A 17,117-nucleotide genomic window follows, 5' to 3' on the forward strand; every position below is an offset into this window, starting at 1 on the left:
CTTAGGCAGGAGTATCCACTTCTGTGAGTAGACAGTGAAGTAGGTAATGATAACTTGTATCCAAGAGCAGACAACCCCCTTTGAAGACCAAAGTCTTCAAACAGTTGTTGTAACAATTATTTTTTGAAAGCACTTTAACTTGTTAGTGAATATCTCTTAAAAATTTTGGTTGAAAACCAACCCAAGTTCAATTAGATAGGAACTTCAAGCTACATGAAATTATAACCCCTTTTATTTGAGATGGTAAATTGTTTCCTTAATGAATTCTTTATTCTTTTTACCCTGGAGGGTTTTTCATTAAGAGTACAGAAATGATTAAATAGGCTGGGCATGGTGGCTCACGCCTGTAATCCCAGCACTTTGAGAGGCCAAGGTGGGCAAATCACCTGAGGTCAGGAGTTAGAGACCAGCCTAGCCAACATGGCAAAACTCTGTCTCTACTAAAAATTCTGAAATTAGTGGGGGCGTGGCAGTGCACACCTGTAAACCCAGCTACTCAGTTGGCTGAGGCACAAGAATCACTTGAACACGGGAGTTGGAGGTTGCAGTAAGCCAACATCACACCATTACACTTCAGCCTGAGTAACAGAGCAAGACTGTCTCTGCTGGGCGCTGTGGCTCACCCCTGTAATCCCAGCACTTTGGGAGGCCAAGGGGGGTAGATCACCTGAAGTTGGGAACTTGAGACCAGCCTGACCAACATGGAGAAACCCCGTCTCTCCTAAAAATACAAAATTAGCCAGGTGTGGTGGCACATGCCTGTAATCCCAGCTACTTGGGAGACTGAAGCAGAGGAATCGCTTGAACCCAGGAGGCAGAGGTTGAGGTGAGCCGAGATTGTGCCATTGCACTCCAGACTGGGCAACAAGAGTGAAACTCCATCTCAAAAAACAAACAAACAAAAAAAACAACAACAAAAAACTCTGTCTCAAAAATAAAAAATATATATTACACATAGATCAAACTGGTAGATTCTCTTTGTGATTCTAATTTAAAATGTACCAGAAGTTGAGTCATTGAATTTATAAAATTATTGGAAAACAATTTTTAAGATTCCCAACCACTTGAGAATGTTTTAATTGTTAAAACAGTTGAAATGCTTAAAAAGAAAATCGAATATATTAAACTTATAAATGGAATTATAAAGTGAGTTTAAAAATGAACTAAGTTTATAGATGGACCTAAAGAGCATTCAAAGGCACCATAAATGCAAATATTAAAATTGAAAAGATATGTAGATAAAATATTAAAATTTTTTAAGTCTAACATAAAAACTTCAGGAAAAGCCAGGCTTCAGATGGTGCACATTTAACAAACTGTATGTTCCTTTTTAAAACTGCAAAGTAACAATAACTAGCATTGCTGTGCACCAAAAGCCATCGTGAAGGGCGCCACAAACCTCAAACGAACAGGTCACTGACCACGTGCCTAATGGGGAGTAGTACTAGGGGAGGTGGTAAAACTTCCTATGCCCTGGCTTTTCCTTGTGGCCTTGAGCAAGTCTCTACATACACGAAAGAAACACAGGCTAAACACAGAGAAGAAATAAAAGATGGCTTTTTAAATGAGAGATGACCCTACTGCCTGCTTGACTACAGTTCAAAGCATTTGAAGTCATAACTGGAGCCTGGCCAAGTTGGAAAACCCAAATCCTCTGTCCCACTAAAGTGTGAGCTAAAGCAGAGAAGAGGAAGTCTAGCAATTTGAGGTCAAACTGAGGCACAGAAAGCCTGATGCCCCAGGCTCCTCCCAAGCCCTCCTTGTGCCTCCCTGCTGGACAAAGCAGAAGGCTGCTTTAGGCCAGAGGCTGACTTTTTATTTTTCTGTAAAGGGCTAGGTAGTAAATATTCTAGCCCGTGTGGGACATACCGTCTCTGGCAATTACTCAGTTTTGCCACTGTAGCATGAAAGCAGCTGTAGATAATACTTAAGTAAATGAACATGCTGAGTTCTAATAAATCTTTATTTACAGGGAATTTATGGTGCCTGGGGGATGCGGAGGCAACCAACATTGGCCTCTGTGACTAAGACACCTTCTATATAATTCAAAAGTTATTTCTATATCATCAGGGGATCCCCTCAAAATGATAGGAGGACGTCAGCTTGGTCTGGAAAGATGAGAGAGTATCTATAGGCTGGTCCTGTCTACCTGTGGATGGAGGAGCCTTGGGTTAGAAGCAGAAGCTGGAGCAAAGGCCTAGGTGCAGGAATCCATCCAGGCTATAGAGGACCTGATGGGATAACCGGAGTAGAGAAGAGTGCCAATGTGGGAGTGCTGGGCATCTTTCATTAGTCCCTGAAGACAAGAAGCACCCATACCTAACTGAGCCTCTCGCAATGGTTACCTTGAAGCAAGCTTTTTGGATAGAATAAGAGAATAAAATAAGCCCTACAGCATACTAAAAATAATAATAATGAAAAACAGACATGATTTGCCCTATACTTCTTGGTACTCAGATTAAGCAAAAATGAGGATGTTCTTCTTAGGTCCTACCACCAAAGCTAACGAGATTATTTTATTTGGCTATTCTGGGACATACTAAGTACTCCCATGCATTGGAAGACTGGCTTTCTATACAATTATTGTCACAACTTATAACATTCTATACATAGCAGAGGTTACTGACTGGGAAAGAAGACTTCTAGTAAGAGTGAGGCTCCATCACAGGTGATTACCTGCAGTTATTTGGTTTTCAATTATTCCAAGGTCAGGTAGGCTGCACTGAACTTTAGTATCCTTAAGAAAGAAGCATCTTATGAGAACTATACTTTTATACTTCCAGTCTTTTTGAAATAAATATGCACTCCCAAAGTAATAATGTGATACTGGTTAACATTAAGTCATCATTTTCAGGTCGTTATTAAGCACTCAGTAAAAAAGTAAATAATATCCATTCTGTGTTATAATATTTCGGGGACTATGGCAAATTGGCTTTTTATTTGTATCATTTATTTCTGCCTTTAATGACATATTTAGTACCTTTCTAATGATTTCAAAATCCTGCAAGCAGTACAATGAAAAGAGGAACAGCTGGTGCTGCTCTCTAGACTAACCTTTCTTTGAACAAGCTGCCAAGAATGCACTCTGAAGAATCTTAATGATGCCCTGCCACTTTATCTCCAGACCCTGTCCTGGAGCCATGGCGTGGGCATGGCTTTCTCTGACTTTGGTGAAGGTTACCCAGTTAAGCCGGCTTCATCAGCCCTGAAATGAAGGCGGCAAAGCTGGAGGGCACTTTTGTATACACTCAGTAGTGTGGTGGTAAATGTAACTCTTTAGAAAGAAAAAAAAGTTCTGATTTGTTGTACTTGCAGGTTTGCGTAGTGTAAATACTTCAAACCATGGCCAGGTTTATGACTTATACAATTTGACATCCGTGTACCTGGAGTTGGAAGGAGAACGCACAATCAGCTATTGCCAGCCCTATGTCAGCCGACCCCACCATACCACTGAGAAAAATTTCAATACAAATATTTTCCCCCAATGTGACATGTTCACACAAAAGGGCTATCTGCTCTAGTGATTAAAGAAAGGTGCTAGGACACAGATAAGGAAAGGCCCACTCTCTTTGTAACAATCATGGAAAAGGTCCTACAAAAGTTTGCCGTCCATTCAGGCTCTCTTGGCATCCTGTTAATTGGAACAGGATTATACTTTTACCAAAGAATTTAAAACCAGTATAGGCCGGGCATAGTGGCTCATGCCTGTAATTCCAGCACTTTGGGAGCCAAGGCAGAAGGATTGCTTGAGGCCAGGATTTCAAGACCAGCCTGAACAAAATAATGAGATAATGTCTCTACAAAAAATAAAAAATAAATTAGCCGGGCGTGATGGCACACTCCTATAGACCGAGCCATTTGAGAGGCTGAGGTGGGAGGCTTGCTTGAGCCCAGGAGTTCGAGGCTGAAGTGAGCTATGATTGTGCCACTGCACTCCAGCCTGGGCAACAAAGCAAAGGCCTATCTCTTTTTTTTTTTATGTCATAGACATTTTTTCTTTCTGGGATGGAGTTTCGCTCTTGTTACCCAGGCTGGAGTGCAATGGCGCGATCTCGGCTCACCGCAACCTCCGCCTCCTGGGTTCAGGCAATTCTCCTGCCTCAGCCTCCTGAGTAGCTGGGACTACAGGTACACGCCACCATGCCCAGCTAATTTTTTTGTGGTTTTAGTAGAGACGGGGTTTCACCATGTTGACCAGGATGGTCTTGATCTCTTGACCTCGTGATCCACCCGCCTTGGCCTCCCAAAGTGCTGGGATTACAGGCTTGAGCCACCGCGCCCGGCCAGGCCTATCTCTTAAAAAAAAAAAAAAAAAAAAAGTAATTATAATAATAAATAACAGAACCAATATGAATCCATCTCAAAACCATGATTCTTTAGTTCTTTGAAAAATACAGGCCATGCATTGGATGCTGTGTATTTAAACTTAGGAGAAAGCAGTAACATCTGCATGTGATTCAAGATGGTTAACAGAGTCAGATTCTTTTATCATCCTGCAGCTTGCCCTTCTCCCTGTCACATCCCACAGGTGTACTTCTTTTTCCCGGCCTTTTGTATCTGGTTTGCGATCCTCACCCAGTCAGTCATCTGCATTAGCTGACTTATCACTATCAGTTTGAAGGAGCTAAAGTTGTCAGCCTAGACTCCTCCATGAGACCTGGTTCCTTTTCCAGAGATGGAGAAAGAATGTGCCTTTATTTCTGAAGTTTATTTTAACAGTCTTCTATCCAGATACTTTTTATTCAAATTGAGTTCTATGATTTAAGACCTAGTCTAAGTAATCATATCCCTCTTTGTTGGAATCCATTGCTCTTCTGACGTCCAGTGAAAGTACAGTCCAAGTGCCATAAATAAGTGAGAATGCTCTTAGTAAATTGTGCAGCGTTAAACAGTCTTTTATGGTCACTAAAAAGCCCTGGGGGGAATCTTGTGCTCTTATAATACAAATGATGAGGACAGTGGTCCTCTCAGGCCATCACTGCTGTTTTGTTTTTTGGTTTGCAGCATCCTGTCCTCGATGGGACCCTGTCTGCTGGCACCTGGAGTGCTGACACCCGAGCTGCCTCCCCACACTCCCCACAGTCTTGTTCAGGACAGAGTGGCTAAGTGAATGAAGTTATGGGAAGACAAGTTTTAGGACAAAACTTTCCAAGGCTTCTCAGATAGCTCCCGATCCCACCACAACCCATCACAACCACCTCGCAGGCTTAGGAACGGTCAGTTATAATCCACTAGTTTTTCACAGAGGAAACATAGTTCCCCTCTACGTTGTCTGTAGCAGGGGATATGGGGAAGAATGGGGAAAGCAGATATCTAGCTGCCATCTCCAATGGTGACTGCTGAAAAAATAAGCTAATCGCCCATACAAGGTGAGAGGTACCTGTATTTCACATGGCCAAGAGTAGCAGTTCCCAACAGGGTCAGGGTCACCCAAGGGATGTGTTGGGCATGGGAGGGCACAGTGTGTTTTCAGTATTAGCAATAACTGGTTGGTGCCAATGGCATTTAACTCAGTAGAACTAGGGGTGGCATATTCTATGATGCGGAGCAGAGTCCCACACAGTAAGGAACTGTCACATACCCTGGCTCTCCATGTCTCACAACACGTTCTTGTGGGTCAAAGCTCTGTTTATAAATATCTGAGCTTAGAACCTGACTCTGTTTCACACACTAAGTAAATGCTTTTTGGACTGTTCTATCCCCCTGCTCCCCAGAGTGCTTACAGAAAAACTAGGTCAACGCTGGGCACACACTACTGGTTTAATAACAGAAAGAGGAAAAACAAGCAGCCTACCATTAGAAATAAAATGAAGTTTGCAGCTTTTTAAAAAAGGAAAGACCTGTTATTGAAGTTCGGAACTGTTCACATGCCTTCTAGAAATTTAGTCACACCAAGTTGGCAAGAACTGAAAGTCAAAATTTTGACTCTCAAGTGAGGGCAAGACAGGGAAATCAGACAACATCATTACCCCAGTAGAGATCCTGGAACTAGGAAAGGATGACACTATGATTTCACTGCTCAAGGAAACATAAAGGACATCTCCTACCCTATGAGTGGCACTCCGGTGCTATGTAACGTCTCACAGGTTTAACAGCTGCTACAAACATTAGCAACAGAGAGATGGTGCCGAGTCGTCTCTGTTATATTGGGACTTTACAGTAAACTCGATGTGTGAATAATGGAATGCAGTCATGCCAATCAGCCAGCAGTGGCATGAGTGGAGAAAGGCTCTGGTGACAGAGCTAAAATAGGTTGCCTGTGGTGGTGGCTTTGTTTTCCTATCTCTAGGGTGGACACATAGCTACTAATAAATGCCCACTCTCTGTGGCTATCCTGAAAATAGCTAAATGACCACAGGTTTTCAGACAGCTGTATTCTGATGTCATTCTCCCAAGTGCCATCTCCAAAAGCCAATGTGAAACATTACTATCTCCTTATTCAAGAACTTTCCACTTAACCATGCTAGCTCAGCAATGGATAAAGTAGCCAAAATACTTAGGTTCATGTTCTCTTTAGTCACTTTTAAAATGTTTGTCTTGATAAGTAAATGACCTTAAAAAACATTCATGCCACTCATAAAAAATAGGTCCTTGCATCACAGGCAGTTTTTTTTTTTAACCTTAAAAATAATGTCAGATTTAAGTATCTGACCTATGTTGTTCAGAGTTAAACACTGTTTTTAAAATCATACATCAACATGTACAAAGACAAAAAAGCAATGGTAAACAATTCAAACGTGACTGTAATTGTTACTGTAATAATATATGGAAAGTAAAATTTGAAGTTTAGATTGACATAAGAAAACAAAATAAAAATGTTATCCTAGGCCAGGTGGGGTGGCTCATGCCTGTAATCCCAGAGCACTTTGGAAGGCCAAGGTGAATGGATCGCCTGAGGTCAGGAGTTCGAGACCAGCCTGGCCAACATGGTAAAACCTCGTCTCTACTGAAAATACAAAAATTAGCCAGGCATAGTGGCAGGTGCCTGTAATCCCAGCTACTTGGGAGGCTGCGACAGGAAAATCGCTTGAACCTGGGAGGCAGAGGTTGCAGTGAGCCGAGACTGTGCCATTGCACTCCAGCCTGGGCAACAAGAGTAAAACTCTGTCTCAAAATAAAATATTATCCTAAAAAAAGGAGTCAGAATTAGAGCATAAAGTCCTCTCTGTACTGTGGTTTTTGTTTTTAGAAACATGAAACTCTGAGTAATGAAAAGCTAATAAATGTTCTAGCAGCAGTCACTTTCTGTACTTGAATATTAGTGAAATGACAAAACTTGTTTACAAATTGATATCATAAATGTAGAGTTGTATGGAAGCCTGTGGATACCAGTGGAGTGAATATGGCAGGGTTAGATACCCACTTAGGTTATGGATCTGAGAATCTCCAGTTACCCAGCCATATTTGTCAGCTTAACACCACTAGGCCCCTTTATCTGGTGACCACTCTGTCATTGTAATCTCCACTTCCTTCTCATGTTTAGTATTCAGCAGGAACAACTTCTGAAGCATGCCTACCTTCAGACATCTGTATTATCTTCCATGTGTGCCTGTGTGATAGACTATATTTTCAGTTGCCTAGAAACCAGCCTTTAACGGGTAGCTAAACTTCACTATTCTGCGTCTGGTAGGTGTTGTAAAATATCACATATTACTGATATACTTTGTGATTATTTTAATCCAACATTGTTTTCAAATTAGCTGTAAATATGCTACTGGGATAAATTCTGTATGATTTTTAAATTAACCACTCAGAGGAAGTATTGTTAGTGAGATGCCCTTTCTGTTATTATTTATTATTTTAATATTATGAATTTCTTGTGGCCAACCCTCTTCTCAGTCATTAGCAATACTTAAAATGCTGTCCTTTTGGATTTGGGTTTATAACATGTAACAAGGGTACAACTTCCTTCATGTACTGGATTTTGGATGTTGCATACTTTATCTGATGGGAAGCATTACTGATCAAGTACTAGATTGCATCATCACTACCGGGTCCCAATTTCTGAGCCCAGTGATACAGTCTGAAGCCTTACTTTGTGGCAGAAGCAACAAGACCAACATCTCTGATTTTCAACTCTTTGGAGCAGCCCTCTCCTCCTTCGAGAGGTGGATATAGCCAGCGTTCCCTGCCAGTCCCTCCTGCCTACTGTTTTCCCCGCTTCTTGGCCAATCGTGCTCTGCTCAGCTAACTTCCAGTTCTTCCCTCTGCTGGGTAGGGTTGGTCCCTGATACTGTTTGCACTAGGAATTTCAGATTCTCTTAGATGTCAGTTGTTTTCAGTACCTTAAAGAAAACAAAAGAATGGACTTTGTGTTTTCAGTAAGCAAGAATCCCAACACTTTTGGAGGCTCACACCTGTGATCCCAACACTTTTGGAGGCTGAGGTGGCAGAAGCCACTGAACTTAGGGGTTCAAGACCACCCTAGGCAACGCGGTTAGACACCATCTTTACAAAAGGTTTTTAAAAAATCAGCCAGGTTCTGTGACTTGCACCTATGGTCCCAGCTACTTGGGAAGCTAAGGCGGGAGGATCACCCAAGCCTGGGAGGTCAGGGCTGCAGTGAACTGTGTTTGTACCATTGCACTCCAGCCTGGGTGACAGAGTAAGACCCTGTCTCAAAATAAAAAAAACACCCAAAAACAAAACAAAGAATCATCTTAACATGATTTATAAAATACCTTGGGCAAAAAATTGTTCTGAAGTTGTGTACCCATTTTCTGATCTGCAAATGAGATTTTCATTACTCTTCAGAATGAGAATTAATGAGGATCCTTTAGTTCTCACAGGCTTTTCTTAAAATTAGTGTTTATTATGAACTTGCAGACATTGATAGGAAGACTTTTTGGACACACTTGAAACAAAATGTTAGCATATTTCTGGTTCCTAAATTAGCATAACAGCTCAGTATTTCTTATATATAGATATATAAAATATCTTCTGGCTTAATATGAAAAAATGTCAAACATATGAATACCAATTTGGATGGTGTATCTCTACTGTCAACAAACAGTAGTCTGCAGTGCTACTGGCAAAATAAAACCATATTTGAGAATGGCATTTAAAGTGGAGATACGTTTTTTCCTAAGTCAAGTATTGACTAAGATAAGACACTGGAAGTCTTCATGACACATGAGATTTAGTGAAATTTGTTGACCAAGAACATCTTTGAACAATGCCTCTTTTGAGGTTGCTACTGACTGTATTTGCTGGGCAATAAATATAACATTCTATTTTTGTATGATATTATAGTGTGTATGAGTGGGGAGCTTCCTGAACTTTGTGTTTTATGATACCATTTCAGAGATCATCAATACTTCTAGAAGCCATAATAATTTGCTATTTATTTGCAGCCAGGAATTGGTAATACTAGATGCTGTTAGTCAGTATGCTGGCCTATATAGTAAAAGTAACTTGTGACTGGTTATTAACTGAACAGGTTTTTCAGCACACACCTGTTTATGAGTTTTTGCTTTTTCCCTCCCAGAAAATTCAGGACTGAAAAAAGAAAAGCTAGAAGATTTTATGCATATATGTAAATTTATGCAAGTTTGTATAGACATACAAACACAAATACACTCAATTTCTATCCTCTTTCCTAGAAAACACTCTGTCATGTCTCAGAAACAGATATTAGAAATTTAAGAGAGAAAGAGAAAAAGATTATTTAAATTAGATTTTTGTTGTATTATGTGCTTGATGGTCAAAATAATTGAGTCGAGTAATCAATATAGTACATACCGTAAGTTGTCACCAGTTTAGTAAGTCAGCAAGATGAGAGGTGAAAGCTACTCTGCTAGTTGTTTTATTTTCTTTAAATGGAATCTTTTGGTGTCTGCAGTGTATTTTGCTTGGTGCCATAGTGCAGATAATTTTTTCTCTGACTTCTTCATCAGACCTCCCATGCCGCTAAATGTATGGGCAGAATGGTGAGTTGCAGGCAGGTCATTCACCCCTAAAGAAAACACTCCCAGGTCACAATATTTAACCCACATTATAACAACAGCTGCAGACTGGCATCCACATTGCAAAGTCATAGGCATCACAGTTTGTAGAAATTCCGCCTTGAAATCCCCCTACTTTATCCCTCAGAATTTTGATATGAGAAAGTTTCTGATATAATTAATAACCTATTTGTCTTGATTTTTTTCCTCTTAAGATCAAAAAATATTTTGAACTTGAACCACTTGCACGTGGAAAACGCTGGATTCTACAGCCCTGCTCACTGGATGACGTGGATGCACTGAAAGACAGCTTCTTTCAGCTGATAAATTTGTTAGAAGAAAAAGACCATGATGCTATCAGAATGTGAAATCTGGCAAAGAAAACGGGCTCCCCAAAGGCCTTGAACCTATCATGTTAGTTTCTCATTTTAATTTTATTTTGGTATCAAGACCATAATGGCTTCAGTATCTATTTTTCTCTGGTTTTTTCAGACTCTCATCTCTCTATTAAAGTGAATATTCTGTAGATCAGATGAATTATCATCGGCATTAACGTCAAGTACACACTACTGAGAGAATTTATTCTCTGTTTACCACTAATTATCTTCACCGCATGTCTCTTCCTTCTGTTGTTCTAAGCATCTCTTCTATGCTCTGTGTTAAAACGGATGGAATTCATGGCTTATGGAAATCAAATCCCTTTTGAAGGACTCAGAAAGACTCACAAGACCGTAATCATTTTTCCTGGGGTTGGGAGTGGAGTATTATGTGACTGGTACTCCACAAAATATGTATATTATTTTCAAGATCTCTTGGTGTGTGTGGGGGGGGTGTTTTATTTTATTTTATCTTATTTTTATTGGGTTTTTTTTTTTTTTTTTTTTTGGTATACTGAGCTTATAGACTATGAGAGAAAAGTGAGCACCAAAAACTTTAATTAATCCTCTTATCAGGAAGAAATATCCTGTCATAGTAAAATTGGCTCTGAAGAGCTTAGAGATAAGTTGCATAATGTTTTCTTGATTACATCTGAAGTGTCACTCCTCTCTTTTAAGAGCAAAGACATTGTTTCAGTTTCTGAGAGCAGTTAGAGGAAATGTAGGTACAATGCATGCATCACGGACTGTAATGGATTGAGTCGAGCCTTCAAATATTTTTTTAATGGAAAGATTAGCCTGCATAAAGTGAAACTGCAATGTAACATAGGTATCTTTTTTAAAAAACTGCAAGTGTTTAATTAAAATAGAGAAAATAATTTTTAAAATAATAGATACAAATTTTAAAAACAGCCAGAAAAAGCATAATTTATACTGGTTAGGGTTTAAGCTGGCATGGATTTGACAAACATAACAAAGAAAGAATTATCTATTCATTCATTATGTGCTACTATAGTTTATTGGAGTCTGTTAATGCCTTCCTCTAATAGTTAAAGGTTTATCAGTATTTCTGTTATAAACCTCTATTTTCAGGGGTTTCACTGTGCCCTTAAAAGTGTGTGGGGGCTGCAGCAAATAAATAATATTAGGACTCAGATTCAGTCTTTGGAACTAGTTCTCCCCCCGCCCCCCCGTTTAATTTAAATGATAAAATTGCATAGGGATAAATGTACTGTTTTGCTAAGGTTTAGCACCTTTGATCTTTTTTAAATCAGGAAAAAAATCTATGCATATTGAGGTTCATAGATGAAATATTCTTTGGCATACTTAATAGACTTTTGACCACTTAAAATACTAAGTGGCCAAATGATAAAAAACTGCTCCCTACACCTGAGTGATAAAAAATCTGTTTGTAATTTTTAGGAAACATAGACTGATATCCAAATATCACAGACTCACGCTATATGACAGAATGATGTAATACCTGGTAATTCTCCAGAAGATAGACTTCAGACCCGTAATGTCATTTAAATATAGTTTTTGTGGTTTAATTTTGTGAGTAGATTGTAATGAAATCGTTACCTTGGAAACATCAAACACTTCTTTAAGCTTCTTTTTTGTAATGTCATGAATCAAGAAGGACCCTTAGTGATTAATATACAATTTTGTCTACAGCGTCCTTGAATATTTTTAACACTGTGTAATCCGTGAGCAGCACAAAACTTTTATTCTGATGACCAGTTACACAATTCCTGTTTTTATTTTGTCCTCTTGTGCTCATCTTCTATGAGAAATAAATGACTGTTAGGCCTTGCTTTCCCTGCAAGTTCATTAAATGTAGAATGTTGTCTTTTAAAGACACCGTGGCTGAGTGCTCCTAAGCCATCTGTTAAATGACTTCCCGTGGTCTGTGTGTGTGTGTGTTCATGTGTGCGCCAGTGATGGGCTTCTCCTCAGACCCACGACTGTCTGCAGCGTCTCAGCCGTCAGAATGAAAACATTATCAATCAGTACCCAACAACAGCTGTTTTTGACAAGTTTCTGTCTGACGCCTAATGCTTTACAACTGTCAATAAGGCTCCCTCTTTGTCTAGCAGGTCGGAGCTCGCCGTCTTGCTGCTTCCCGGCAGCATCCTGTCCTTGTAACCCTAGAATTTGCCATGTTTTGGAAATCCACGTGGGGGCGGGGTGGGGCCTGAACGGGTGGGGTGGGTGGGTGGGTGGTGGGGTGGGATGGGTAGGGGAGGGAGTCGTACTCCTACTTTCGTGTAAAGTGCCACAGGTGTCTTGGTTTGCATATTCAAATATTATATAGGAAAAACTGTTATGTATTTCTTCACTTAGCTTCTTGTTATATTGATGGACGTTTCCAGTTTTTGTACCTTCTTAGCTAAAGCAGTTGCCTTTTTGTAATGGCAATAATTTATATGATAAAACTTTGTATCCACTGTAGTCGACAGTATTGGTTGCTAATTAACTGCCATATTGCCCTTTCTACTACAAAATACTGTACCTGTACTTAGAGGCTAACAGATTCATGTGGACATTTGCCAGGAAAGAACGTGTATTGTTCATGATTTCTATGATTTCCACTATCTTCAAAAAATAAACGCTGAGTAGAATTTATGTTTTCAGAGTAACTCCTTTCAGCTTTAGCATTTGGGAGTCCCAGATTTCTGTTTACATTTGTGTTGCCTGTTTGTCTCCGAAATAAGTTCTGCTGCTCTTGGGTCAAAACAAATGATTAATTCGCATTTCCTTTGAAGCCATTGTGAAAACCTTAAAAGGGAAAAAAAAAAAAAGCCAAGTATCTTTTCCAGTTGGTTTGTCTTTGGCAGCAATTTACTCTCATTGAAGCTGCTCCTTCAGAGTGTGTGAACAGACTCAAGATATTATTATAAAGCATCATCTTTCAATCAAAGGATTATTTTATAATATCTGCTATAAAATTAACTTGAGTGGCACAGTTTGGTGCAATGAATTATTTCCTTCAATGGTGATTGATGCTATTAAGAAATATTTTTAAGTGACTCAAGAGGAAATACTATCCATTTACAGGTCCATCCTTAAGGATGAAAGTATAAAAAAAGGGAGAAAGAAAAATCAAGTGGTAGATGGATGGAAGAAGAGAGAAAAAGAAGAAAATACATAATCGAAGATGAAAATTTTAAATCCCAACTTTTGCTTGGTCCCAAATGCAACATTGTCAACACTTAGTATTTGACGATACAGAGAGCTTACAACATTTCACTTCTAAGCTGGGATCTAACCTTCATTCCTAGGTTTATTTCTGGAGTAGGCAATTAGCAGTTATCAACTTCCTAAGCATCTCAGGCCTATTCAAGTAAATGTGAACAGAACTGTAAGATTTTGAAGCAAATGGGGTTTTCTTCATGTCCAGATTGCATATTCAGACTTGAATGGAAATCTAATATTTGTGCCTGGCTTCATCCTCTTTATAACTTTAGAGTGCATTTTCATTAACCCCCTGACCTAATGGTGCAAACAGAAATGAAAAGGTATGTGGGGTGGTGGGGCTGGAAGTGGGAGTTGCCCTTTGGGATCCCTCATTTTCAATGCATTTGGAAGGGAGGGTCTGTCTTTGTTATGCGGAAACTTTAGAATGTAGAGTCTCTGCCTTCCCTTGTTCCCCAGCCTGGCTCCTGGAGATCTGAAGTTAATGCTGTAAAATGCATTACCACATCATGTTGGGAATTCCTGCCTCCCAAGGGCTCACAGCTTTTGGTCACCAGTGAATCAGCATGATTAAATGATTTGCATGTCAGGGTTAAATGTTTTTCAACTCAGATGCATGAAGTGACTGATGAGCCCAAGGTTTGGCACCCTACCCCACACCCCCTTGTACTAATTTAGTAACATGAAAAGGATCCCTTGTAAGACTTAGAAGCCTCAGATGGGATATCAGTTTCCCCACCCCTTTCCTATTCTCTTTGAATTAAAACTTTAAATGAAAAACTTTTCTTCCACCTACTGTCTCATCGGATTTGGAAATTCTGACTTCCCTTTCTCGGGGTTCATCTGTGACAACTTCTCCATAATGTGACTTACTGTGAAACCAAGGCAAAGAAGTTAAAAGTCACGAAGAAGAATCTCTCCAATATGCCTTGTCTAGCATCCTCCTTTCCTTACAAAACAAAGAGAAATTAAAAGCCCATGATTTTTCTATCAGATTTTTCTCTGTAATCTCATCTCGCATTCCATCTCTGCTCCTCAAAGCATATTGTATTCACTGGCTCCTGGTTTAAAAAGGCCACCTACAGTGTTCTTAGGCTTACCCTGCCCCATCCCTTTCTTGCTCTACTTCTGAAGTCCTGACTGCAAACAGGAATTTCCACAGGGCATTCTAGATGAATAATCACTTTCTACAAGGGAATAGTGTGGGCCTGGTGGCTTTCAAAGAAACTTCACTTACCATATAGACCTTGAAAGTCACTTGTACCCTGTTTGGAGAATAAAGAAGTGGTTTCTAGATGTAATGCCTTGCTAGGCTCAGCCAGGTCTATGATCCAGTCCAACTCCTTATCCCCGCTGCTCCAGCTAGACATAGACCAATGCAGTACAGCCTTTCCACCACACTTTTAAAAACGATCTTCTGCAAACTACCGGATAATGGTGAATTCCCTCTTTCCTTCCTTCTTTCTTTTTCAAAAATCTCTTCCTTTTATCTGATGCTCTCAAAAAATCCAACATGAATGTTTTTGTTTGTTTGTTTGCTTTCTAGCAGCAACATTTCAATCGGAAGTGAGTTGGCGATGTGGTCCCCAGAGATGCTAGCCAGGCTCAGGCCCATGGGAAAAATCAAAATAAGCCTTGAGTAAGCACCAGGTTCCCCAAACTCTCTCATTTTCCTGTTTCTTCAGGAAGTAAGGGGAGGTGGAGGGAACTGGTTGTTTCAGAAAGCCTAAGATCACTTCCATCACAGGCAAACCCCTCCTGAAAGTGTGAAATCCAGCCTACAATGCCACAACTTTCACGGACAAGTGATTCATTGAGACAAAGGCTAGAGTTCCAGCATCAAACAGATGTCAGGCAAAGCACCAAATGCCTATAAATGATTGCTTTGCAAGCAATGGAGTAACTGGAAGACCTGGCCTAATGATGTACCCCATGTCTGGACAAGCTGACAGAAGATGGGGGTGGAGGGAGCTGGTTTTAAATGAGTCTGTGAAGAAGGCTGTTTCTGGAGAGAGAAGTGAGACCACAGTTCTTACCTGAGAGGTTCATGTTGAATGATTTCTGGCCAGTTTGCATATAATCTGTATAAAGGTAAATCAGAAAAATGTGTGTCCAGGGCACTTCGAAAGGCAGAGTGGTGTGATATATTAAGTCATTAGATTGATAAATATCAGAGTACGTTAAAAATGAGAAGATTTTGTTAGAATGGAAATGGCTCACCAAAAGGCAGAGACAAGAATGCAAGCACTAAGTCTGGCTGTCATTCTCTGTCAGCTGGAGCAAGTCAGGTTTGTCTCTGGGCCTTCTCCAGTTGTTTTACAACTTTCTAGACATGGAGTGCATCAACCCAACACTTTTATTAAGCAGCTTCGACAGGATTTTTGAGATGACAGCTTGTTGAGATTCAACTTCGCATTGTACGGTTTTAGTTCAGAATGGGAACTTTTGGTTTTAATACTTTTAGGACTTTATTCGTTTATGCAATACACTTTTTGTTGAACACCTACTACGTACTAGGGATTGTGTCAGATACTGTGGATATAGCTGTAAACATGACATACTTAGTCGCTTTGTAGGACTTTAATTCCTGTAATACTGGTTAATTGGATTATTTTTATGACCATAGAGAATTAGAGGGAGTGAGGGGTTTTATTATATTAAAATTGCAATTTGAGTCTCTAGATTTAAAAAAATTTGTTCTTGGTCCTACTTTCTGGTTTTTAGCCCTCCTAATTTAGAGTTGTTTTTGAATGCTGTTTAGCTTCTGCGACCATTAATAAAACTGAAAATCTAACCATAGTGAAGGCTTTGCCTTTTTTTAAGCATCTTTGTAAATAGAACCCTTTCAAGCTAGCACCTTTTATTCTGCTATTTTGCTGCTACAACAATGCAGCATGTGTCTAGCGCACAAAGGTGCTTCCAACGTGCAAAACCAAACTCTTGTCAATTACCTACTGTTCTTTTCATCCTCTCTGTATTCAAAGGGCTTTGCCTCCTCTAGAACAGCCTTGTCTCATCCCGTCTGCTGATCAAACAAATGGCTTATATTTGAAATGTTGAATGTTGAATCTCCAAGAAGAAAATTCTTATTCAACAGCAGTCTCTTGTGTTTTATTCCATCTAACAGTAAAAGCTGCCGCATGTCTGCCACGATTCACATGCCCAGACAGAGTACAACCGGTAACCTGTAAGCGTATAACCTGCTGAGTTTTTGTTATTGTTGTTTGACCTAGGAAGGTAACAGTGAGTTTTAACTGGGTTCAAGAGACTGCTTTGTTTTTGTCTCATTGAGGATTGAGAACTTGGAGAGACCCTTTTAAGCCCATGATTTATTCCAAAATGGTACTTGGGCAAAGTTGTTCTTTCAGCACGAGTTAACACATTTTGGATTTAGAACACTTTTACAAAAGCTATACCAACGCTCTTCACATTTCCTTGAACACCTAAAGGCCATACTGCTCCTGCTTACCAGTCTTAAGCCCCATGCTAGATGTGACCTTTAGCAAACCATGACACATCCCTTTACGCTGTTTACTGGCCTGGTTGTTCAGTTTGGATCACAAAATAACTGAAATAGAAACCTCTCTTCCTTCAGGTTGTA

The 17,117-nt window shown here is 39.8% G+C and overlaps 1 protein-coding gene and 1 long non-coding RNA gene across 5 annotated transcripts in view; both read left to right on the forward strand.

Moving 5' to 3' along the window:
- LOC116555591 overlaps positions 1-9,667 on the forward strand; it is a 28,765-nt gene extending 19,098 nt beyond the window's left edge. Inside the window, exon 3 of the long non-coding RNA XR_004270599.1 lies at positions 9,657-9,667. This is a non-coding gene — a long non-coding RNA (uncharacterized LOC116555591). The remainder of the gene's footprint in view (positions 1-9,656) is intronic.
- The window catches only part of ARL15 (ADP ribosylation factor like GTPase 15), a 418,972-nt gene extending 406,027 nt beyond the window's left edge, over positions 1-12,945 (forward strand). For 2 of the 4 annotated variants that reach the window (XM_032283649.1, XM_032283895.1), the window contains one exon: positions 10,160-12,135. In XM_032283649.1, the coding sequence (XP_032139540.1) occupies positions 10,160-10,312 (153 nt within the window). In that variant the 3' untranslated portion in view covers positions 10,313-12,135. Of the gene's footprint in view, positions 1-10,159 lie in introns of all 4 variants that reach the window. The other 2 variants (XM_032283753.1, XM_032283718.1) reach the window with 2 other exon arrangements.
- The last annotated feature ends 4,172 nt before the right edge of the window (positions 12,946-17,117 follow it).

The sequence above is a fragment of the Sapajus apella genome, unplaced genomic scaffold (genome assembly GCF_009761245.1).
Source record: "Sapajus apella isolate SASKATOON/1434 unplaced genomic scaffold, GSC_monkey_1.0 scaffold1, whole genome shotgun sequence".
Classification (NCBI taxonomy): domain Eukaryota; kingdom Metazoa; phylum Chordata; class Mammalia; order Primates; family Cebidae; genus Sapajus; species Sapajus apella.